General features: G+C 41.5%; 1 protein-coding gene across 2 annotated transcripts in view; it reads left to right on the top strand.

Moving 5' to 3' along the window:
* LOC121282619 (cytokine-dependent hematopoietic cell linker) overlaps nt 1-22724 on the top strand; it is a 143896-nt gene extending 121172 nt beyond the window's left edge. For both annotated transcript variants that reach the window (XM_041196404.1, XM_041196413.1), the window contains exons 11-19: nt 3819-3953; nt 4078-4102; nt 4342-4360; nt 9686-9782; nt 12408-12436; nt 12705-12781; nt 14559-14636; nt 14936-15091; nt 22004-22724. In XM_041196404.1, coding sequence (XP_041052338.1) covers nt 3819-3953; nt 4078-4102; nt 4342-4360; nt 9686-9782; nt 12408-12436; nt 12705-12781; nt 14559-14636; nt 14936-15091; nt 22004-22132 — 745 coding nt within the window. In that variant the 3' untranslated portion in view covers nt 22133-22724. The remainder of the gene's footprint in view (nt 1-3818; nt 3954-4077; nt 4103-4341; nt 4361-9685; nt 9783-12407; nt 12437-12704; nt 12782-14558; nt 14637-14935; nt 15092-22003) is intronic.
* The last annotated feature ends 4053 nt before the right edge of the window (nt 22725-26777 follow it).

Genomic DNA, 26777 nt, shown 5'->3' with positions numbered 1-26777 from the left:
TACAATCTGTGAACCTATAACATCTACGTAAATACAGCACCTTATTTGTCTCAAGGATGGGAAGGACTAAACACATGAGAAGTTAGCCAAGTGATCAAAGTACATCTGAGACAGAAGCCATCTTTACTGTGGAACATTGTAGAGGAAGCAAAGGGATGATGAAAATGTTTCCTAGTTTGAGGCAGAAGTGAGAAAACTGTCTGAATCATGTAACTTAGGTGGATTTTATAACAGTATAATAATTTGTCCGTGGTTTGAAGGAAACATCATAAAGAGGAAAATTGGTAGAAGATAGACTCACATCTGGTAGAGCTCTCAAAATAACACTTGGAATGTAGATTGCTGCCAAGTGTATCAGGTACAAGTCACAGGAACCAACAACTCCAAGTGAAAAGAGCCATTCAATCATTTTAGAGCTGTGGTAAAAGAAATCATCATCCAGACTGCTACTTGTGTAAGAAAATTAAGTGTCATAACTGTCTTTTCCTGTATATCCCCTTATAGGGAAGGGGCACCATGATATTGTTATCCCCGCCTGGACAGAAAGTATTAAATATGATTCTGAATTCGGCACAAGGGCTGTGGTAACTATTACTTCATGAAAAGTATATGAGGAAAAGCTTCAGAAAATTGCCCTCCAGAAAAAACAACAATTTACTGAATAATTATTCTGGGCACTTTTTGCCAATTCTTGAAAAAAATCAAGTCCAAGTAAGAAATGAAAATCAGACAAAAAAATTGTCTTTAATTATTTTGTTAAGAATAAAGATCCCTCATTGATTGGTTTTGTAGACTAAAGTTAAATTGGACCATTAGCAAAATTCCACTCTGAGTCCCTTGGACATACTCACGGAAAAAATATGCATCCCTGTTCAATCAGAAATTCAGTACAGTAAAGGATATCCATGTTTAATGCAAAGGATTGGATAAAACAAAAGAAGTGTTGAAATCCTCAATCATGCTTTTGTTACCTCCAGACTCCATCATTCTAATGCTCTCCTAGCTGGCTTCCTGCCTTGCACCCTCCTGAAAACCTGAGCTCATCCAAAACTCTGTTGCCCATATGCTAATTTGCACCAAGTCCCATTCACCCACCACCTGCGCTCACTGATCTACATTGGCTCTGGCTCCAGCAGTGCCCTGCATGTAAAATTCTCATTCTTGTGTCCAAACTCTTCCATGGGATTGCTCCTGATCCCGATCTCTGTAATCTCCTTCAACCCTAAAACTCTCAAAGAACTATTCATTCCTCCATTTCTGGCCTTTCCTGTGCCAACAATGGAGACTGACTCTTCAGCTGTGCCGGCCCTTAGCTCTGAAATGTCATTTTCCCTAAACCTTTCCATTCCTCTCTTCCCCTTTATGATGCTTCTTAAAACCTACCTCCTAATCAAAGTTTTTTGTCTCCTGCCCCGATATCTCTTCATGTGTACAGTACAGTGTCAATGTTTGTCTGATAACACATGTGAAGCATTTTGGGATGTTTTACACGTTGAAAATGCTCTATGAGTGCAAATTGTTGTTATTGAATTAGATTACATGAGGGCATACTTTTGCAAAATGACTACAACAAGCCCAACTTCACCTGTAGTAAAATCTGATGGTGACACAAGAATTTATAGTGTCTACGGAATAAATGTGAAACCTAATTTGGATGTTGATGAAAATTCTCTGCCCAGGTCTGAAGAGTTTGCCAATCTCAGTGGCAGCCAACAATTTTCTAAACTGGATTGCTTCAAAAAGATTTTTTCCCAGGCTTACTTTCAATTAAAGTTTCCTGAAGAAAGTCCAAATTTGACAACAGTAAATTGTATGTAAACAGTAAAATGTACAGTAAACAATACACAATCAAGGACTTCATTGTTACAAGGTTGAATTTTGGTTGTGCATCTGCACCACACTTATTTCCAAAAGCCATGGAGACAATTTGAATGAATCTCCAAGGAACCCAGTGAATGTTGGATCATCTCCTAGTTACTGGAAGATCAGAGTAGGAACATCTGCAAAAGCTCAAAGCAGTTTTCGAGCATTTACATGAATGTGAACTTTGAGTAGAATAGTTCAATTGCTCACTGCTACAATGCTCCCTAGTGTATTTTTTCTTTTATTGTTAACAAGCTTGATATTCAATCAGCAAAGAAGAAGGTTGAAGCAATGCCCTCTCTCCTGCTACAACAAACAGAATTCAGTCATTCTGGGTTCAGTCAATTATTACCAGAACTTTGTTCCAAGCATGTTGACGGCCACATATTCATTGAATAGACTCCCCCTGTAAGACTTCAATAGCACATGCAGAACTATTGGGACAATGTGACCTTAATTTGCTACTGACTTTATCCGTTGATGCATCTCACTTGGGTATAGGAGATTGACCAGCTCAAAACAACTGATAGCATCCACCTCCCATACCGTAATCTCTTCCAAGACCAGTCAGTCACTGATCAGACGGGAAACACTTGCAATTATATTTTAGTGAAAACATTTTATACATACCTTATCAGGCATTGTTTGCTCTGTATACTGATCATAAGTGTTTAACTGCCATATTCCCTTGGAACTATCGAATACCTGTTTTTAGCTTCAGTGAGAATTCAAAAACAGACTATACAATTATCAGCTTCTAAGCATGATATCAAATTTAAACCACCAAAATTAAATGCCAGTGTAGATTTCATGTCCCACCGACATGCATCAATTTCATGTAATGATGAAGATTTGACCCTCACAATTTTTTTTACTAAGCAGCTGAACTCATTTCCAATTATGATCAATGACGGACACATGCTCCAGTACTTGGCCCTGCACTATCCTGTGTTAAATGCTATGTGGTGAATGGTTTTTCTCATGGTGGAGCTTTTTCCACCAAACTACAGTTACACAAGATGAATTATCAATTGAACAGAAACTGAATTCCTGGTTTTGTCCTTCCACCTCAATTCCAAAATGCTCTGATCCAGAATTTGCAAGCCGGTCTTCCTGGTATAGTTAGAATGATAGGATCAACTGGAATGCACGTGTGTAGCCTTTCCTAGGTAGCAACATGGAAGATACTGTTCATGAGTATCGAGCCTGACAGGTCATCTTACTGTAAACCCAGCAGAAACTAGTACTGGGCAAACTATGGCAGCAAATTCATGTCAATTTTGGATTCTCATTCTAAATGGCTTAATGTTGTCCTGACTTCAACAACACACTGAACAGCGACAATTGATATGTTACAGTATTTGATTGCCCATTCTGGATTTCCTGTAGATCTGGTCTCTGACAAGGAGCCAACTTTTAAGTCATTCAGTTGTTCTCAATTTTTCAGCAAGAAAGGTCTGCTTCATTTTATTTCTCCATTGAGGCAACAGAATTTAATTGAGGAAAATGAGAAGATTATCCATATGTTCAAAACTTCCTCAAAGTTGTTTAAGATCCGGCACCATGCAACAGAAATTTGCTGTATATGGTTGGACTTATTGACAATGCCATTTACCTTTACCACTATATGGGCTGAGTTGTTCACTGGACAGAAATTACGTGCTCATTTTTAGATTTTTTAACCTGACTTCGAAGTATCATTTGTTAAGATAGAAGCTCTGTAATATGGATCACCAATTTCGAAACAATATCGTGTTGGAAAGAGTATCATGCTTTGATTTCCATTGAAGTGTTCTAGAGATGCTGAAAACAAAAGCAGTTTGTTATTATCACTAATTTGAAAGTTTCTTCAACATTTCCTTTCAATATCATATTCAGTTTACAAGTTACCAGTTATGATAAAACATCTATCACCATTTGTAATTTTATTGGCAAATTGTTTTCTGTAATTTTAGACCTCCTAAGAGTATACCCAAAGAATTCCAACAACTTCATCTGGAGCCAAGCCATACACATATTTTCTCAGGACCTGACAACCTCCCGCATTTCCTAAACAAGCCATCAATAACCCAGCCTGAAAATAACATTGGGTGAGTTAAATTAAATACTCAACTAAGATAACTAGCTGGTTTTATGACTTGAAACCAAAGGCTACAGGTCCTCTGTAGTAAATATGATAATTCGACATATCAGTTAACTTTTTTTTCCTTTCAGATTATGTAAGAACAAACAAAATGAGGTTGGTATATTATTTGTAGATCCTTTTCATTCTCTCACATTTTTGCAAACTTTGACAGTAAAACAGCATTTTTTGCTTTCTTCAGTCTCTGAACTGTAGATTTGCTGTTTGAACTTAATAAAAGCATTTGCAGATTCTTTTCTTTTAATATTTTCACTTAAATGAAAGTAATGGTTTTGAATCTTACTAACTGAATCTTGCACTCCAATATTATTGTCTCTTGTTTTCTTCCCCAACAGACACTCATACCAAGGAATGGTAGGTGCATTACAAAGAAAAATAACATTTCAGTGTCGGAAAATGTATGCAATATATTTGCCAAAATATTTTATTTTCTAAAAAATCAGAAACCTACACCATTTTATAATAACATAAAAGATCTGCCCACTACACAATACAATTATTAAAGATAAGAGTTTTTAAATTATATTTTTTTGATATGTGTTGAAGAAGTTAAATTAAATTGTATGGACTGATACACAAAGGATATTTCATGAAGGTTTCAATTTAGATTTAAATTTCTTCCAAACCACAAGCTAATGAATACCTGCCTAGGGAACAAGAGATTCAATAATCCAATCTTACAGGAAAATCGTAGGAACCCAGCATGTGATTTTCTGGCCATTCATTGTGTAAAAAAAAATGGGACTGCTAGATTCAAAATGAATAGAACTTAAGGACATACTAAATAGGAACAGAAGTAGACCATATGGCCCCTCGAACCTGCTAAGCCATTTATCAAGATCATTGTGAGAATTTTTAGTTTGCCAGGTGGGCGCACCTCCGACCTGACCGAGCATAAAATGACGCGCAATGACATCAGGCGAGCGTCCCAACATCATCGCGCAACATTCTGGCTGGTGAGCACGTGTCAGAATTGGCAGCGCGTCCATTGACAATTAAAAGGCCTATTAAGACCGTTAGAAAGATAATTGAAGGGAATTTTTCGCTGCCCATCCAACTTTACGGTTGGCGGGCAGGCAAAAAGGCTAAGCAGCCTTTGCATTTTTTATGAAACCTCATCCATGGGCAGGATGAGGTTTCCAACAGCAAATAAAAATAAAATTAAAATGTTGAAATTTCATCTATAACATGCCCTTGCTGATGTGACAGAGTCCCATGAGGGGACATGTTTTATAACATTTTAGAAATCTTTATTTTTTATTTTGAAAAATGTTCAGGGAGCTTTTCTAGTGTGCACCAGTGCGCCAGTGTGACATTCGCACTCTGGCCCCGATCGCGGGCGGTGGTCAGCTTCCCAACCGCCCCCACCAACCCCCCCCGGTGAGCCCACCCAATGAGGGAAAAATCCTCCCCCATGATTGATCCTCGACCTGAGCTCCTATGTGATCCCCACTTTTCCCAATTCCTTTACAGTCCAAAATTCTACTGATCTAATCCTCAAACATACTTAACAACTGAGAATTCAAAAGATTCACAAACTTCTGAGTGAAGAAATTTCTCATCATCTCAGTCTGAAATGGCCATCCCCTTATTCTGAGATTCTGCCCCCTCCCCAAGGTAAGTATATCCTTCCTTAGGTACAGAGTACACAGCACTCCATCGGCAGAATTTTTCCCTCGTCGGCCGGGCACGTGCCCAACCTGATCAGTAAAAAAATAGTGCGCGATGACATCAGTGAGCGTCCCAAAGTCATCGCGCACTTACTTGATATTTCAGTCGGTGGGTGCGCACGAGAGGTGGTAGCACACCTGACGACAATTCGGAGGTCAATTAGGGCCCTTAATCAATTAATTGAATTGAATTTTTCGCTGCCCATCCAACCTTACAGTTGGCTGGCGGGCGAATAGGCCAAGCGGCCTTTGCATTTTTTGCGAAACCTCATCCATGGGTGGGATGAGGTTTTGATCATTGATTTTTTTTAAAAAATAAAAACTTTAAAAACTCATTTTTAACATGTCCCTGTTCATGTGACAGAATCATCATCTGCCCATGGATGAGGTTTCCTAAAAAATGCAAAGACCGCTTGGCCTTTCAATTATAACTTTATTGGCCTTAATAGGCCTTCTAATTGTCAGCGGGTGCACCCACCAATCAAAATACTGCACAACCGCGTGATGACGTTGGGCGAGTGTCATCATTCAGGTCGGGCGTGCACCCACCCGATGAGGTAAAAGTTCTAGCCTTGACTTAATTCTGCATATTAATGTGGCTATGTGAATAAATTTCTTCCTGATTAGTTTTTTCCATTCTTACTACCAAAATAAATAACCTCTCAATTCTTCACATTTCAGTCCATCTGTCACTGTCTTGCCCACTCAAGCTATTTATATCACTCTTCAAATGCTTTGTGTTCTCCTCACAGCTTACATTCCCACCTAGCTTTGAATCATTGACAAACCTGGATTATTACTCTCAGTCCTTACATCGAAGCCATTGATATAGATTCTAAATAGCTGAAGCCCCGGCAGTAATTTAATAGTAACAGCGTGCCAACATAAAAATGACCCTTTTATTCCTACTCTCAGTTTTCTAACCTTTAACCATTCTTCAATCCATGTTCATACATTATCCCCAACCCCATGAGCCCTCAAAAAGAAACAGAAAATGCTGGAAACACTCAGTAGGTCTCACAGTATCAGTGGAGAGAGAAAAAGAGTTAAAGTTTAGGTTCTGATTAAAGGTCTTCAACCTGAGACATCGGGCAGAATTTTATGCCAGCGGGATTTTACGGTCCTGCCAAAGTCAGTGGAATTTAGAATGGCTCGCCGTGTTTTACGGCCCTGTCCCCACTGCGATAAGGCCATAAAATTCCGGCCATTAACTCTGTTTCTCTCTCCACAATTGCTGCCTGACCTCCTGAGTATTTATAGTGTTTTCTGTTGTTAATTCAGATTTCCAGCAACCACAGTACTTTGCTTTTAACATGAGCCCTTAGCATGTGCCACAAACTTTTATGTGGTACTTTATCAAACGCTTTTTGAAAATTCAAATATGCTACATTGTGGTTCCCCTTTATTCACACTACTGGTTACAACCTTAAAAAACTCTTTAAAAAAACTCTCAAACATGATTTCCTTTTCTTTTGACTGTGCCAAATCATATTAGAATTTTCTAGGTGCAAGCAAGGGTTTAGTGTTAGAAACGGAATGAATTGATGGCTGTCTATGTTCATTGTGGTTTTGCCTAAACTCCAAAAACAATGTATAATGTAATATCAGTAATACTCAAATACAGCATCCATGGTGTAATCAACATAATGGGCGGAAATTTTTGCTCGGCAGGCAGGTGCGCACCCAACCCGCTCCAGTGTGAAATGGGAAACGTTGACATCGGCCAAGTGCACTGGCGTCAACATGCAATCATGCGATAGTTCAGTCAGCGGGTACACACCGGTGTCGGCAGTGCGCCCGCTGACAATTAAAAGATCTGTTAAGGCCATTTAATAATCAATTAACTGAAATTTTGCGCTGCCCGTCCAACCTAATGGTTGGCGGGCAGGCAAAATGGTCAAGCAGCCTTTGCATTTTTTTGGAAACCTCATCCATAGGCCGGGTGAGATTTCCAAAAGCAAATAAAAATAAAATAAAAGTTTTAAAATTGAATTAATAACAGGTCCCTGCTGATGTGACAGAGTTTCATTAAATGTTTATTTTCTTTATTCTCTTTTTTTAACAACGCTTCATCTCCCTGAGGCAGCTCTGTGCCCATGGAGATTATGAGGCGCGCACTCGCACGCATGCGCAAAGTTCATGCTTGGCCGGCTCGCCCTCCTCCCCGACCTCCTGCACAGGCAGCGCTGAGTCGTGTTTCACTCTGGGCAGGCCTTAATTCGCCCGCCAGAGTGAAATCGCGGTGTGGTGCCAATCGCGGGCGGCGGTCAGCTTCCTGACCGTCCCCGCCAAGCCCACCTGCCAAGGGCGAAATTCTTCCCCATTAGTTTCATTGAGAAGCTACATGTTTTAACAAGTTCAATGCACCATTTATTTCAGAAACATATGTAATGTATACATCTGTATCTCAGCTGAATAGCAGCTCATTAGCAGCAAAGATTCGCCCCTTGTTTGTAATCTCCAAGGTTTAATGGACCTATGGTGAACTCTAATGCAGCTACGTACTGCATAGTGATGGGTGAAGCATGTTACTGCATGAGCTTTATTCCACCAATGTATGGGAACATATAAAAGTTAAAAAATGCTTCCTTATTCACCACGCTGAACCTAAAATTAGTTTTTTGTTAATTTTAGTTAGGAAACAGACAAAGTGTTGTAAATTGCTCCATCTAGTGGCCTCCCAGAGAACTGAAAAACATACCAACTTTGCAAAGAATTACTGTGCTTATTGAGTGAGGGCAGGATTGGCCTTAGGGCAGCATCTCCTGGTCGGCGAGCGGCGGCAGGGCTCGCTCGCTGCTGGATAAAATGACGCGAGGATACATCGGGCGTGCGTCCCAACGTCACCCTGCATCATTTAGATTATCAGAACTGTCAACAGCCTATTAAGGCCATTAAAAAAGAATTAAGATGATTAATGGACCTGCCCGTCCAACCTTAAGGTTGGCTTCGGAAAAAAACATGAAACCTCATCCAGGGGCGGGATGAGGTTTCATGAGGGTATTTAAACTTTTATGAAATGTTTCAATAAAAGTTATGGACATGTCCCAGCTCGTGTGACAGTGTCACATGAGGGGACATGGCAGGGAAATTTTTTTATCACCTTTATTTAAAGTTTTCAATCTGAGCCAATCTTCCTGAGGCAGCACTTTGCCTCAGGGAGATCTGTGTGCTCTTTCGCATGCATGCCAGCTGAGGGAATCTGCCCCCCACCCCCACCTCCCCCCACCCACACAGGGAGAGCATAGCACTTCCTGGTGGATGTCACACTGCGTGGGCCTTAATTGGCCTGCCCGCATAAAATGGTGGTGACCGCCCCCCCCACCACCCCCCCGGCCAGGGGCGCCAATCGGATGGCTGCCCGCCTCCGCCCACTTCCCCATTTCCTCCCACCGACAGGGGGAAAATGTTGCCCTTAGCCACTTAGCCTATGACCATTCATTCTCTATATTCCCACCTTGATGATTTGATTGATGACTGTGGCAGACAGGGGAATTGGAGAGATGTAAAATTGTTGCAAAGTTGTATAAGAGATAGGCTGGGCAACAAATGTTGGGGTGTGAGTTTACAGATTGTTATTCCAGAAATGGCTACTTCCTGTTCAATGTCAAGATGCCGAATTAAAATGGAGAATAAAGACAAGGAACCCTCCAAACAAGAAGAAAGCAGACTTTGAAGATAAGTCATATTGTGCCACACTCAGTTTAATACTAGTAGCTGGCCACAGAACAAGATGTACTTAGAAATGGGTGCAGTCTGCCAGATGCCCATTCTTTTAGCTGAAGAATCGTACATGAATCAGGAGGAGACAAATTAATTTGAAAATGAAAATCAAAAAATTAAAAATCAATACATAGTGCATTGGTCATTTACCTCATGTCACACAACATGCAAAGCAGTTTGGAACACTACTAAATGAAAAAAATAAACACAGATATTTGTGAACAAATTGAGGATGGGCTAGTCACAATTCTTAAGATGTCTCTTACTTTAAAATGTTCTTCTTTAGGTACTGATTTTCGAAGTCCACCTGACGTTATTCCACCAATGAGACAACAACGTTCATTGCCATTTAAAACCATTTCTAAAAGTGTGCTACCACCAAGGTACAAGTAAATATTTTGCCTCTAGTCTGTTTTTTATTGTAAGGTGTTTTGCAGTTGAGAGTAGAAGTTGGTAAGCATTTTGCCTGTTTCTCAGGTCTAAAACAGGTGCAAAGCATACCAATTTAGCCAGCGGACAACCTATGCCCCATCTACGCTGGCATTGGACTGACTGCTACATTTTTTTAGGCATTCCAGGCAGATGAAATTGGTCTGCTCCTGCAGCCACCAATGAAAGAAAAAAGTAGCATTCTTAATAAAAAGGTTCCTGTGGAGCCAGGTGGAGCAGGAGTGCTAAAAATGCACACTGATAACAGCGCAATGAGGGAAACACCATCGGGGACCTGAGTGAGGAAGGCTTCTCCATTACCAATCAGAATGAAGGATTCTGAAATTAGCAGTGCAGTGCCTCAGTAGATGGGTGAATGAGAGTCGGTGAATTCAGTGTCAAGTTACGGATACAAAGAATAAACAGAGGGGAAGAAAGAATGGATTAAGATAATGAGAAAAGAGAGACAAAGGAAAACTGACAAAAAAAATAAAGGTCCAAATCTTCCAGTCAGCGGTGATGCTGAGAGCAATCGTTGCTGACTGTGAAGATAATTGCGACCTGATCTTTTTACGTCCTTGCAGCCAGGTTTTCCTATCCTGGCTGCATCAGTGATGCTTCAGTGCAGCCATGCACAGAGAGTAATAGCGAAGAAGAGCAGCGCAGAGGACGAGCCTCCTTTTTACAACACCAGCTGCTGTTTTCTGTGATGTTTTTAAAGGTCTTAAGGGTTTCTGTGAAGTTAGTGAGTGAATGAGTGGTGAATGAGTGAGTGGATGCTGAGTGAGTGGACACATGGGTGATTAAGTGGGTGGGTTGATGAGTGGAGGGTGGGTGATTGGTAAGTGTGTGAATGGGTGAGTGACTGGGTAGGTGAATGAGTAGGTGAGTGGTTGGGTCAATGGGTGAGTGAGTGAGTGGGTGGGTCTTTGATGATGAAGGTGAGTAGTTCAGTCAAGAAGGATGGGTAGTCGGGTCCAGGATGGTGGATAATCCGGTTGTGAGGGGGTGAGTTGGGGGTGGGGGGGGGGGTGGGTCACAGTGGTTAATATTTGGGTTGGAAGAGTGGGTAGTCAGATCAGAGGCACAGTTGGGGTTGGGTTGGGGTGATGGGTTCGGTTATGCTATTAATCACTGAGTTACATCAGAAATTAAATGGCAGGATAATACTGGGATAAGTATCGTCCATCTAGCACAAGTGTCCAACACCAAACTCAGAGTCAGAGACATTATCGTGGTGTCCCGGAAGTACAAATCAGCCCATTGGAAATTTAAACTTCCCAGGAAGTTACCATGTATGTGCGCAGGACAGAACATTTGGTGGGTCCTAAAGCGCAACAGTGGCAGATGTTCCATCATTCGCCACTGTTGGCATCAAAAATCTAGCTCCCAGCGTCTAACATTAGAACCAAAATATTTTTAAATCACTGACAACAATTAAAACCTGAAGGGATGAGTCTCCACATTTGTAACCATTAATTTTCAGTGCCAAAGAGGTTAACTGGCATTAATAAATACATTGCATCATTAAAAAGATACTTCTAATGAAAAGGACTAAACTTAGCTTTCTGTGGCTATAGTTTAGTTCATAACTACCATGCAAATACAGCAACTCATCATGGCTCAATGCATCTGAATGGTGAGCTAGATAGCAAGATGCCATTTTCACAATGCTGATGGCAAGGAAACACAACTTTCTCAGCAATTTTTAGATATTTGAGTTTAGGTGCATATCTGCCCTTCACCCGACCTTTCTATTCCAGTTGTGCATTTGTAATAGTGAGTGAATGTAACATAAGAAATAGGCGCTGGAGTAGGCCATTTGGCCCTTCATATCTGCTCCACTATTCAGTAAGATCATGGCTGATTTCCTTCCTCAACTCCATCTTCATTCACTATCCCCATATTCCTAATTCTCTTAGTACCTAAAAACCTATCGACTTCTGTCTTGAATATACTCAATGACCGAGCATCCACCGCCCTCTCGGGGAGAGAATTCCAAAAATTAACAATCTTCTGAGTGAAGAGATTTTCCTCATCTTAGTCCAAAATAGCCAGTATTTTATTCTGAGACTGTGACATCATGTTCTAGATTCCCTAGCCAAGGGAAACATCCTCCCAGCATCTAGCCTATCAAGCCCCTCAAGAGTTTTCAGTTTCACTGAGATCACATTTCATTCTCCTAAACTAGAGAGAGTATAGGCCTAGTCTATGCAATCTCTCCTCATTGGGCAATCCTGTCATCACAGGATTGGTGAACTTGGTGAACCTATGTTGCACTCCATCTAAGGCAAGTGCATCTTTCCTCAGGTAGAGAGACCAAAACTGTACACAGTACTCCAGATGTAGTCTCACTTATATAATTTCTGTCATTAGCTTAACAGCCATTTTGAAAGGAAATTATTGTGTTAGCCACTTCAATTAATTTCTGTTCCTTATTTCAGCAGTATCTGTCACTTAATTAAAGGCAGAGTTGGATTTAAAGCACATTTTCATAATGGAGCTGATAATTGATTCAGATGATGCAAGTGATCTCTCACTTTTTCCTTGGTTATAATACATATTTTTTTTAATGCTAGCTCTTTACATCAAACAACACAGATGCCAGGTATTTATCCACGTTTGTCAATAATTAAATATTTACTGTTTATTGAATCCTATGTAGATTTTGTAACTTATATTCAGTCTTAAGACTTATGGAACCCATTTTGTGGAGTTCCTTCTATGATTATCAAGTCAATGTTAGACATAAATCCACTGCAAAGATATGAGAATTACACTCATTTAAATTATATTAACTATATTATATTGAATTTATATAAATATCAGTGAAACAAACTTTAACATCGCACCATTAACAATTAAACTTTTGCAAGATCCTTCCAGGAGGCAAAACCTTCAGTCTAGTCCTGACCTACAAAAACCCAAACATGTCCCCAGAGTTCCTGCAAAGGTATAGTAAAATATTTTAATTAATTTATGAATCAAATTTTGCAATAAATGGAATCTGTTTACTTTAGTATCTGTGGTGGTATGTGCTCCTAAGTACAATACGGCAGGTCATTCACTATGGGCAGAATTTTACGCTCAGCGTGTGGGTGCGCGCTCAACGTGCCTGAGCATTAAATGAGGCACAATGACATCAGGCGTGTGTCCCGACGTCATCGTGCACTCATGCGATACTTTGTTTGGCGGGCGCGCGCCAGAGTCGGCTGTGCGCCTGCCGATAATTAAGAAGCCTATTAAGGCCATTAACAAGCTAAGTTAAATTCAAATTAACTTACGGTTACGGTTGACGGGCAGACAAAAAGGCCAAGCAGCGTTTTTTAGGAAACCTCAGCCACCAGCGGAATGAGGTTTCCTAAAGCTAATAAACATTAAATAAAAAATTTATTTTGGAATTAAAAACATGCCCCATCTCATATGATAGAGTCACATGAGTCAACATGTTTTATTAAATTTATACTGTCTTTATTAATTTTTTTAAAAAGCGCTTCAACCTCCCAGAGGCAGCTCCATGCCTCAGGGAGATTGAAGCACTCTTACTCGCGCAGGCGCGGGCTGTGCACCAAGCCCTACTCTCCCTCCTTCCTCCGCCCCACAGGCAACACTCAGCACTGCCGCTCGCAATCCATGCTGGGCGAGACTTTATTGGCCTGCCCGTGTGAAATCATGGGGTGGAGCCAATCGCAGGCGGCGGTCAGGTGCCCACCCGCCCCCACCAAGCATCTCTGCCAAGGGCAAAATCCTGCCCTATGTGCGTAAAGAGTTGTTACTACAGTCTGAGTTTAGCATTTATTCTTTCTGTATATGAAATTAATTGTTAGAAGGACAAGGTGAGACACACACACACAGTTTCCCTACATGTGATCCTGGTGGGTGAGGTTGCCTGCCCCTAGAGCCTGATCTGGCTCTGCAGTGTGTACACAGATGTGTTTTCTTTCTATAAAAGTTGTGATGGTTCCTTCAATGAATACAGAGTAAATGAACCCACAGGTAGGAATTGATGAATACAGAGCAAGAAGGTTCCATCCCTTGTCTGTGCTGTTCGCGCTGGGACAGATATAGAGATACAGAAAATTCACTCCAGTGCTCCTGGTAGGATCAGTCGCTGTCCAGTGTCCCATGTCACATTGTGTGTGTGGATGCGGGACAAGCAGAGGATCGAGTTGTACTCTCCAGAGCTGAGTGCCAGCCCACTATTTGCTATGTAATAAAGAATGGAATAAAACATTGGAAGACTGGGGTTCCTCTGCAGCCAAACGCAACACAAATTGAAGGCTTCAGGAGAGGAGGGAAAATAATGAAATCATAATTGAATGACATAGTTTATGGTGCAGAGCAGAATGGAGCTTTCAGGAAAAAGGGTATTCAGTCACAGGTCCACGATCAGCATGACTCAGTGTGTGCTCAGAATTACGCAAGTTTGTGACCTAATCATGTGGCGGGACTGATTTATGCCAATGCCAAGCTCAGAATATGATTTGGTTAGTTGGTCAATTGTGGGATGAATTTGAGGTGAATCGAACCTCAATTTTCAGATCTTTGATATGATGTTAGAAAACATGTTTTGACTGGAGTATTTGGAAGCGGGATGACAACATAGTCAGGACCATACACTGCATATCTTGCTGCTGTTTGAGAACAAAGGAGCACAAAACAGTCCTTTGAAATGTTGTATCTTGTTGGTATAAGTATTTCCCATTATTTACATTATGAAAATGTTTCAGGACTTAGAAGGAAACATATGGTACGTTGGTGCCTGTGACCGCTATAAAGCAGAGGAGGCTTTAAAGATAAAAAATATGGTAATCAATTCTATTACACTTACAAAATAATTCCAATGGAGTCATTTTGCTGAAAGTATTTGATAGTTCAATGTTACATTCTTATTGAAATCAAATATCTTCTCGAATCTAAAGATGTATTCACAAGCTGTCAAAGTTCTCATTTGTTTATCCAATATGATGTTGTGTTTGTATTTTTTCTATTTATGAAAATTATTTCTAGACACTGTTTTCATAAATTATTTGCTATACAACTAGTCAGAGGCATACATTGAGGCTTTATTGCTGATTCAGTGACAACTTATTTTCTCTTCATTTAGAATGGTGCTTTCCTGGTGAGAGATAGTTCCAAAGGAATCCCCGATAAGCCATATGTGTTGCTGGTATATTACAGATTTAAAGTTTACAGCATTCAAATACGATATCTAGAGGACACTAAACAATACGCTTTGGGGAGCGGGCTCAGAGGACATGATGTAAGTTTTCTGCTATTCTACTGCTCCAGTATTCTGTATAATATAAATAGACCACTTTTTCTGCCTTCAGTAGACCATGGCCAGGGTCTTTAGGTCAGCAAAGGGGGGGTGGGGCCCGCTCACCGATGCGTAAAATGACGCAGGATGGCGTCAGATGGAACTCCCAACATCACTCTGCATCATCTCCATTTTCAGGTCGGCTGGGGTGCAGCCGAATCAGCTCTGCGCCCACCGACCTGTCAACGGCATATTGAGGCCATTGAAAAAGTCATTAAGCTCATTAATGGACCTGCCCATCCAACCTTAAGGTTGGCGAGCAAGTCAGGAGCCCAGGCAGGCTTCAGAAAAAGCGCGAAACCACATCCACGGGTGGGATGAGGTTTTATGAGGATTTTTAAAAATTTAATAAATGTTTGATTAAAAGTGATGGACATGTCCCAACTCATGTAACAGTGTCACATGAGGGGATATGTCAGGGAAATTTTATTTTTGTCCCTTCACCATTTTTAAATTTGGCGCCGATATCCCTGAGGCAGCACTTAGCCTCAGGGAGATGAGTGCACTCTTTCGTGCATGCGCGCGAAAGAGTGCACTCCCGGCTGAGAGACTCACCCCCCCCCCCCCCCCCCCCCGCCACCCCGCCCGCACAGGGAGCGCAAAGTGCTTCCTGGCGGACATCACACTGGGCAGGCCTTAATTGGCCCGCACATGTAAAATGGCGGTGCGCCCCCGATCACGGGCACCGATCGGAGGCACGCCTGCACATGCCCGCTCCTGCACTTCCCCTCTCCTCCCCCACCCCGATGGGGGGAAAATTCCTCCCCATGTTAATATTTTTGAGTTGTTGAAGTTATGTAAGCATACTTTGCAAATTGAAATAAGCATAAATGCAAAATTAAAATGCACTAAAATTAAAATTAATTTGTGCCATATTAAATAAAATGCAAAAAGATATGCATTTTGTTATTTTGTTCATTTTGGGAAATGATATAAAGCTCAGAGAGGCAGGAGCAATGAAAATTACTTTTAAAACTACACAAATTGGAGAGTATGTAAAGGAACAAAAATATTCTTTTCCTTTTTATAGAATAATTAATTTTTTAGAGAAGATTTTCTTGGATCAATGGCCAGGCAATTCAGCAAACATTGGAAGATCGAGTAGGTTGACGTGAAATATGTAAATGACCCCCACCCCCTTTACCTTCCATAATGAAAACCTGTGTCACTTCTATACTTTGGGCCATGTCACTTTAATATACTGAATTAATGTGAGAGAAATGCAATAGTCATGACCACCTTGATGCACAGAGTAACTCTTGGTGGATGTTTTTGGTAGCAGATTATTTCTATAGGTCTACCTTTAGAAAGCATGTAAAATATGTGGAAATCATGCAAAATTGCTGTGATATTTGTCTCTGTTAGGAGGAAAAGTTTACCTTTGTCACAGTCACAAAGAATGTAATTTGTGATTTCAAAGAGCCGTTTCAGTACTGTGGCAGGAGGGGAGACCTGATTGAAGGGATTCAAACATGGAGTTCTGGGAAAGATGGGAACGGATTTGGGAGGCAACAACACACTTAATGTCTTTGGCGAGGAAAGGGTGGGTGGGCATGGGATGGTAGTTTACAAGGAGGGTGAGGTCAAGAGCTGATTTTTTTTGAGGAGAGAGGTGATGACAGCAGATTTAAAGAAGAGAGAGACAAACCTGAAGGGAGAGAACCATTTACAAGTCCGCAGTGCTATTGTAGCAGACAACATCATGAAGTGGATCTTAATACAAGCTGGTAGAAGTACAAATCCAGCGTTAAAATTCAAGCACAGAGTAGCTGAATTTATATCATTAATAGTTTGCATTTGGCATGAAATTCCCAATATAGCAGTAGTTATGTACAATAATTGCTGCTTTGTGCCTACTTTAGTTAGAAGGACCTTTTTTAACATATAATAATTACATTATCCAAATCCGTGCTTGCTGCCTGTGTGGATATTCACTACATCGTATACAGGCCATACAGTTATTATTTAACCGGCAGTGTTTGATACAAAATTCATTAGCTTTTTTTAACTCATAGTTCCTCTTCCTGGGATCAAACCACATTACCATTGTTTTGATTCCATGAAGAGGAAGTACAGGCCTAAGAGGCTTTTCCTTCTTCATAAAACAAAGGACCTGTTGGTTTTTCACCAGGTTCTAAATTTGCCTCAATATATTGACAGCAAGGAATAATTATGCGGTTACATTTTTGTTGTCAAATCATTTTCCTTGAGCATTTACTTAAAAGGGCACCTATTTTTATACTCCAATTACATGGGGCCTGAATTCACCTTGGATCTCGTTTTTCTTGAGTTTGCATTCAACCACTGCGTCAATGAGATGGTCAGATCACCAAATGACATTCACTCCAACTGCCTTAATGTCATTTTTAAAGAACCAATGTCCACCTGCTGCTCATTTGGAGCAAAACATTGAGAAACAGCTGAAGGTGTTGCTAAGGCAACAAGCTCTAAGCGACAATACGCAGAGTGTCTGTGAGGACTCAGATTAATAAAGCTCCCAAGATCAAGATGCCAATGCAGCTGCTAAATGTGTCAGCAATGCTATTCAATTTGTTTCATATAAAAACAAATGCAACCTGGACACAGAGCATGAGCAAACAACTATTTACAATTCCTGATTTTTTTAAAATTGTTTTGCACATACAATATCCTCAAACAATTTAGGCTCTTCATCATATCATCAGGTATGCCATTTATTCTGCCTAAATAATGCAACAAAACTCAGTTGTGTTCTTGAAATTAAAGTAATTAGAATAGAGTTTCTGCTTTGGATGTGATTGGAAATCCTGGTTTGGAGAAATGTTTCTTTTGTTTCCCCCCCCCCACCCCCCCCCCGCACCATGTTTGCATATAGAGAATGTAAAATCTGCCATGACCCAGTGCCGTTGAACAATGTTTCAGAATGTAATTTTTTTTTAAACTTGGCTTTATAAAGATGCTCCCTTGTTACCCTTTAGATGGTAACCTGGTGTATGTTGATTAATACAGCTGAGAATGGGTTATCACAATTATTAAGCATTTCAATTTGAGCACCCAGTCATCCTGTGAGTGGCCAGATTTTAAATAGCTGAAAATGACTTTAAAAAGCTATATAGATCCATTCACTAGTTAATTTAGGGTCTAGTAGCCTATGAAGAAAAATTATATTCAAAAGCTTTTTAAATATACCTAATAGTGTCTTACTATCTACAAAAGCAGTTTAACTTTAACAACACCCTCAAAAGCCAGCAATTGAGTGGAGTTAGCTGAAATTCACAATGAAGATTAATTTAATCTGAGGGCATGGCCATTTTGTGGGTGAGAGACAATTATTTTGGGACAATTATTTACAATATACATTAATGCCTTAGCTGAGGGAAGCGACTGTAGTATCGCCATGTTTGTGGATGACACAAATATAGGTGGGAAAGCAAGTGATGAGGATGACACAAAGAGTCTACAGAGGGATATAGACAGGTTAAGTGAGTGGACAAAAACTTGGCATATAATCTGGGAAAATGTGAGGTTATGCACTTTGGCAGGAAGAATAGAAGAGCTGAATATTATTTAAATGGAGAAAGACTGCAGAAAGCTGCAGCACAGACAGATTTGGGGGTCCTTGTACATGAACCACAAAGGGCTAGCATACAAGTTCAGGTAATAGGGAAGGCAAATGGAATATTGGCCTTTATTTCAAATGAAATGGAGTATAAAATAGGGAAGTCTTGCTAAAACTATACAAGGCACTAGTCAGACCACACCTAGAATACTGTGAACAGTTTTGGTCCCTTTATCTAAGGAAAGATGTACTGATATTGGAGGCAGTCCAGAAAAGGTTCACTAGATTGATCCTGGATATGGAGGGATTTTATTATGAGGAGAGGTTGAGTAGGTTGGGCCTGTACTCATTGGAATTTAGAAGAATGAGAGGTGACCTTATTGAAATATAAGATTCTTAGGGGGCTTGACGGAGTAGATGCTGAGAGGTTGCTTTCCCTTGTGGAAGAGTCTAGGACCAGAGGGCATAATCTCAGAGTAAGGCTCACCCATTTAAGACAGAGATGAGGAGGAATTTCTTCCCTCAGAGGGTAGTGACTCTGTGGAATTCTTTACCGCAGAGAAGCAAGGAAGGAAATCTGCTAACCTTACCTGGTCTGGCCTACATGTGACTCCAGAACCATAGCAATGTGGTTTTTAATGGTCTTAAATGCCCTCTGAAATGGTCTAGCAAGCCACTCAGTTCTCAAGGGCAATTAGTGATGGGCAATAAATGCTCGCTTAGCCAGCAACGTCCACATTCAGAAATGAATTTTTTAAAAGGCGGCAGATGTGACCGGCCAGCTCCCTTGACATGCACAGTCTTCAGCGACACTGGTTCTCGGTCATCTGCAAGAATGAAAGGCGGCTTCTATAGACCCTGGGTCTTACGAGACAGCTCACTGTTGCTCTTCAGCGGCGTGTGCGCGAGCCCCAGCTGCCCCTTCTTCCTGAGGGTGCTGCTCCTTCCCCTACCAAGTCAGGTGCCCGTTGCTCTCTCCTCTGTTGTCTTCACTCTCTGTGAGCCACAAGGCATACAGCTAATTCACCAGGCTCCATGCTCCGGATGTACTCCTCCTGCAGGATGAAAGAGAGAGCCCCGTGGGTTAGTGTGGGTGTTCTAAGAACCTCTCTTGGTTAAGTCTGAAGGCTTCTTAATGCTACCTGGAGAGTGCTGGCCACCACTCGGATGGTCTGAGTTTAGTGCGCTGTATGGCTGCCCGAAACCCTACCCACCTCCACCCCACTCCACCTGACCAATTGGCAGCAGCTTTGTCCACTGGAATACATGCTGTGCTCTCAGCTCAGGCGCAGGCATTCTCCTAACCCACACTGCAAGGCTGCACTGTTGGTTTGAACCAAGGGAGAGTCTGGTCCAAACCAGGATGATGACATTGCAAGGGGATGTGAGCGTCTCCACCAGTGACTGCTCCATGGCCAGCTTTAGCAAGGAGATTGTACAACATGCCCAGTCATCCAACTGTTCTGCAGTCCACTAAAACACTCATTAGCTTGCGGTCAGTGCCCAATAGGGTAAAAAGCCCTGGAGCACTTGGTGGCATTTTCATGCCTCTGCGTTGCTTGAATGGGCAGAAAAATTAGAGGCCCGACTCCACTCATGTCAATGTGGCTGTGCCTGAACTGTCTCAGCTGCAGAGGAATGGTCACTCTATAGAAAGTTTCCCTAATGCGTAGTCGCTTCCCTCCCCCTCACTCTGCACATGCTTGTACGCTATCTTCAACCGCAGGGCAGCCCTTGCCACGCACCCCCCCAACATGCCTCAACTTTGAAGTCTAACAGGTGACCCTCGTAAGTGCTCCGCAATGTTACTGTGCACACCTCCGAGTTCCCCTCAAAGTGCAGCCCGCCAAGTGTATGCCTTATATATGCTGTTGTGAAACACGTCAGCATGCTCGGACGATGCAGCATAGGTCGATGATTCCAATGGGCTGACTTTATAATAATAGCTGATGTATTACAATGAGGTTCCCAATGTCCAATGGCTGGAAACGCAGCCCACCATCGACGGGCTGTGTGGACAATTACAAACCCATTTTTGGCCTTCTTGCCATATTGTCCACTCATGTGACCAAACATGCCCGATGCCAGCAGGCACAGAAAATTCTGCCCTGAGATGAGAAGAAATTTATTCACTCAAAGGGCTGTGACTCTTTGGAATTCTTTATACCAGAGGATTGTGAATGCTCCATTATTGAATATATTTAAGGCTGAGATGGACAGATTTTTGGTCTCTCAGGGAATCAAAGGATATGGGGAGTGGGTAGAAAAGTGGATCTGAAGCCAAAGGTCAGCCATGATCGTGTATTGAGTAATGGAGCAGGCTCAATTCACTATGTGGTCTACTCCTGCTCCTATTTCTTATATTCTTAAGATAGCACCAACCACACCAGTGACTTCTATCACCCAGGAGATCAAGGGAGAGCCTCATGGGAATACCACCACCTGTAAGTTCCCTTCCAAGTTATAGGCCATCCTGATTTGGAACTATATCGCTGTTCCTTCTCTGTCACTGTGTTAAAACCTTAGAACAGGGCTCCCAAATTGTGGGTTGAGACTCGCAGTGGGGTCACAAGACATAATTTTGGGGTTGCAAGTGCTGAGGCAGCATTGGCTGCTGTGGACCTCAGACTGAGTGCTAGCAGCAATGAGGCCTCTTTAAATCCTTGCTTTTTTATCTAATGGTAGGCTTGGCCTAACGGACAGATCTTTGAGGCTCAATTCCTACTGCAAAAGCAAGCTTTAAAAATAAGACCTTGCAGTTTAATCACTTCCCACCAAGCCCAACCTCACTCCTCCCCAGGTCCCTGCTCAGCAGCTGAAGCCGCTCAACAAATCTCGTACCCCGCCTAATTTTCTCTCTGGGGTCACGCAAAGTCTGGGACATTAAAATGGGGTCACACCGCGCAAAAGTTTGGGAAGCACTACCTTAGAACTCCCTCCCAAACAGCATTGTGCATGTCCCTATGCCACATGGACTGCAGCAGTTTAAGAAAGTGGCTCACCACCATCTTCTCAAAGGCAACTAGATATGGGCAGCAAATAACATCCTTGCCAGCCATGACCACAACTCATGAATGAATAGAAAAAAGCTACAAGTGACTCTTTTTGACCAGAGCAACGTTGTACAGATGTCAAATCCTTGCTTTTACTAAGGAAAACCTGCACATTGCTTGTTCTTAAATAATCAAATTTCCAATTCTTTACAATTTAAGGGTGTTTTAGAAGAAAATTGTAACAGAACCCAAAAGTATTATGTCTGTCTAGTTGGGATCTTCCATGACATTTTGATAATGGTGTCTATCTTTCCCCTTCCACAGATATTTGATTCAGTGCCTGATATTATAGAAATCCACAGAAATATTCCTTTGCGATTAATTGATCGAAGAGACCAATCAGGAAGCCAAATGGAACAATGTACCCTAACCATTCCACTGACACTGCATTGACAGATTGATAGTGTCAAATGTTAAAGACTTGATCCTCACATATTTACATTGTATATCTAAAACCGCACTAATTTATTTTTAATGTAAATATATACATTAAAAACCCTTTCTACTGTGCTTTGCTAACAACTTCTAAAGGTTACTGGTTCAGATGACACAGTTCATTGTCACTTAAGGTCATGATAATAAACAGGAAAATATATTTGCAAGAAAAGGAGATATGCTATTATATTTTCTTGCAAAATGTAGAACTACAACTTTCAGCTGTTTTTATTAATCATATTTTACTTGAGACAAATGGTTGACTGTTACCTGTGTTTTTTTTAACAATTGTATATTAATCACTTTCATAGAGAATGGTAAAAAAGAGAAAATCAACTTTTTTTCTGAGAAAACTTGATTTATTTGTTCACATTATCATAGTTGAGTGTGAAAATACAAGTATACAAACATGACTAATATCAAAAGTATAATGGAATAATCTAGAAAAAGTGCCAGACGATATAATTCATTACATGCTATGAAGGTGCCACTATTTATGATATATAGAAATGATGACTAAACAACCTGTTTATAAAGAATACATACCAAATATGTGTCTAATTATATGGTCTGAGAAACAGCATGCATAATATACCAATGTAAGTGTCAGGATGCATCCAGCAGTGACCTTCAGCACTGGCACTGCCAAAGTTTAATCAGCACAATAAGGCAGGGACCTGTGCTACAGGGGCGCATCTTGGAAACATGCCTGTCAGTCCTGACTGAAAATTCCAACTTTGAGTTTTAGGGATAATGGGCAAGTATTCTAATTGTCAGTATGTGACTGGGGGATACAAGGATCTGTATTGGGACCTCAACTATTCACTGTATTCACTAATTGGGGGAGGGGGTCACTGGACTGATATTCTAGAGACCCAGGGGAATGCTCTAGGGACATGGGTTTGAATCCCACCAAGGCAGAGGGTGAAATTTGAATTCAATAAAAATCTGGAATTAAAAGTCTGACATTGACCATGAGATTGTTGTAAAAACCCATCTGGTTCACGAATGTCCTTTAGGATCAATGTGCAGTCCTTACCTGGTCTGGCCTACATGTGACTCCAGACCCACAGCAATGTGCCTCTGAACAGGTACAATTAGGGATGGGCAATAAATGCTGGTCTAGTCAGTGACACTGATGCCGACATCCCATGATCAAATGGAAAAAAAACTAATGACTCAATGATAGGATAGAAAGCCACATATCCAAATTTGCTGATGCCAGATAGGCAGTATTGTAGATATAAGCATAAAAATACAAAGAGATATTGGTAGATTAAGTAAATGGGCAAAATCGTGATTTAGGGATGTTAATGTAGACAAGTATGAGATCATATGCTTTGGACCTAAAAAAATCCGAAAAGGGTTCTTTCAAAATGGTAAAAAGCTAGAAACCAGTGGAGGCAAAAAGAGTCTCCACAGATCATTAAAATCAAATGAGCAAGTACAGAATATAATCAAAAAGGCTAATGGAATATTGGCATTTATATCTAGAGAACTAGAATATAAGGAGGCAGCGAAAGGGGGGTGGTGGTGGGGGGGTTTGGCCGCTTGCAGGTGTGTAATATGACTGGCGGTGATGTTGGGTGTGTGTCCCGACATCATCACGTGTCATTTAGATTTTTAGTTCAGCGAGCGCGCAACCAACTTGGCTGCGCGCCCACCGAACTGTCAACGGCCACTTAGGGCCTTTAAAAAAGTAATTAACCCAACTGATGGGCCAGCCCATCCAACCTTAAGGTTGGCGAGCAGGCGAAGAGCCCAGGCGAGCTTCAGAAAAAACATGAAACCTCATCCATGGGTGGGATGAGGTTTCATGAGGGATTTAAAATATGTATAAAATTTTTAAATAAAAGTAATTGACATGTCCCTGCTCATGGGACATTGTCACATGAGGGGACATGTCAGCAATATGTTTTTCTCCCTTTTAATAAAGTTTTCAAACTTGATCCGAGCTCCCTGAGGCAGCAGTTTGCCTCAGGGAGATCTGTGTGCTCTTACGCGCGCATGCACAAAAGTGTGCACTCCTGGCTCGGGGAATACACCCCCGCCTGCACAGGGAATGCACAGTGCTTCTGGGCGGATGTCACACTGGCAGGGCCTTAATTGGCCCGCCCATGTAAAAGGGCTGGGCGCCGATTAGCAATCCGCCCGCCTACGCCCGCACCCGCACAACACCCCCAACGGGGGGGAAAATACTGCCAAAAGTCTTGGTTAGACACACCTGGAGTACAGTTCTGGGCATCACACTTTAGGAAGGATACATTGGACTTGGAGGGAGTACAGTGTAGATTACTAGCATGATACCTGGACTGCAAAAGTTAAACCACCAAGTGAGATTAAACATGCTATAGTGTTGTATTCCATGGAATTTATAAGGTTAAAGGGTGACTTAGTCTACGATTCCAAGCTACTAAGGGGAGCAGATAGGGTAAATTGGGAGAAATCATTTTCGCTAGCTGGTGAGTCTAGCACTGGGGAGCGTAGTCTAAAAATTAGAGCCAGACGTTTCAGGAGTGAAATTAGGAAGCATTTCTTTGTGCAAAGGGTGGCAGAAATTTGGAGCTCTTTTCCACAAACGGAATTGATGCTAGATCAGCTGTTAACTTTAACATTGAGATTGATAGATTTTTGTTGGCAAAAGTTTTTAAAGGACATGAGCCAAAGATGACTTTCTGGAGTTAGGTTGCAGATCAGCCATGACCTCAATAAATAGTGGATCAGGCTTATGGGGCTTAAGTCTTTAATTCCTAGATCCAGAAGGGGTGGGGGTGTAGAGTTTGTTGATACTCCATTCTCCCTTGAGAGGGTGTAAATACAAAAACCTTGGCATAGGGATCCTCTGCCCCAACCCAACCAGCCTTACCATCTCATGCATCAGTAACTATATTTGGTCCAGGCAGTGGCTCTGTACCCATAAATCTCCAGGAAACTCCAGGACAAATCAGAAGCTGGAGTGTCCAGATTCTGGCCTAATTTCCAGCGTTTAGTTGAACTCCTACCAGGGTTCTGATGGGGATGGATTAGAAAGCCATAATGGATCAACTGCTCAAAATGCACCCTGACTGAATTTCCTTTCCATTGAAGTCAATGTTAGCTGATCCAATATTGTCCATTTTACATCCCAAGGTTGAAAGTTCCAACCCATAGTTAAAATATAGCCTTTTGAAGTAAATCATAAAAAATGTGTTTTTTTTTAAATTTCATTGTGTCTTATTCTGTTAAATTATTTGATTTGTCTATTCTACCTAGTGAGACCCAACTCATCCATAAGCCTACAAAAACAAGATACAAACAATACTTGTGGCTCCTTGTTACAGAGTATTAAATTAATGATATTAAATACTCATATAGAGAACAAGGGATCAGGCTAACTGGTGGCTTAGCATGTTTTCTTCCATGAATAGTTAAAACTGAAGGTCCCAGGTTCAATCCCTGGACTCTGCTGAGTTAGCTGACCTCACCCAACTCACCAGCTCTGTATTTAACGGATCATCCTCTGCCATTTCCCCAGCTCCAGTGTGATGCCCTCCCCTTTCCAAAGGGACCATTCTCTCTGTGACACCCTAAGCCATGCCTCAGTCAGCCCTAACACTCCCTCCCTTCACTTTGGCACCTTTCTGTGCAAGTGTAGGAGATGTAACACCTGTCCTTTCACCTCCTCCTTTCCCACTGTCCAAGGCCACAAACACACTTTCGAAGTGAAACAGTGATTTACTTGTACTTTCAATTTAGTATGCTATACTTGCTGCTCATGATGTGGTCTCCTCTGCACTGGGGAGACCAAATGCAGACTGGGTGACTGCTTTGCAGAACACCTTCGTTAAGTCCACAAGCACACCCCAAGCTTCCGGTTGCCTGACATTTTAATTCCTCACCTTGGTCCGATGCTGACCTTTCTGTCCATGGTCGGCTACGTTATTACAGTGAAGCTCAGGACAAGCTCGAGGAACAGCACCTTATCTTTCCACTCGGCACTCTACAGCCTTCTGCACTTAACATCGAGTTCAACAACTTTAGATCATAACCTCATAACCTTGTGCTCTATGTGCTTTTTTATTCTTTTCCTTGTTTTGCTGGGTCGGTCTTGTTTCTTTCTTTATCCTGTCATGTTGCATTCAGATGGCTGCCCTGTAGCCATTCACGCCTCACTTGCACATAGCCTTTGTTTCTTTACCATACTCATTAACGCTCTCTTTGGTTGTAGCCTCGTGTAATCTTTTGTTATTTAATCTCCCCTGCCCTCTACCCTATTACAGACTTTCTCCTTTGTTCTTCCTGCACCCCTCCCCCCTTCCACTAGTTTAAAAATGCTTACATTTCTATCCTTCTTCAGTTTGTTGAAAGGTCATCGAGCTGAAATGTTAACTCTCTTTCTCTCCACAGATGCTGCTGAGTTTTTCTAGCACTTTTTGTTCTTAGTTCAGACAAAATAGTGGTGGTCTTGTGGTGCCGTGGTAGTGTCCCTGTCCCTGCCTCTGCCTCTGAGCTAGAAGCTCCAGGTTCAAGTCCCACTTCAGGACATGATAACCAAGAAAGGTGCATCCATAACATGACCAAACAGGTTGAAGATCAACTTGCATATTCCTGTGGCAGGCAGTAA

The sequence above is a fragment of the Carcharodon carcharias genome, chromosome 1 (assembly GCF_017639515.1).
Source record: "Carcharodon carcharias isolate sCarCar2 chromosome 1, sCarCar2.pri, whole genome shotgun sequence".
NCBI classification, from domain to species: Eukaryota; Metazoa; Chordata; class Chondrichthyes; order Lamniformes; family Lamnidae; genus Carcharodon; species Carcharodon carcharias.
This window is presented reverse-complemented; position numbering and strand designations above follow the sequence as displayed.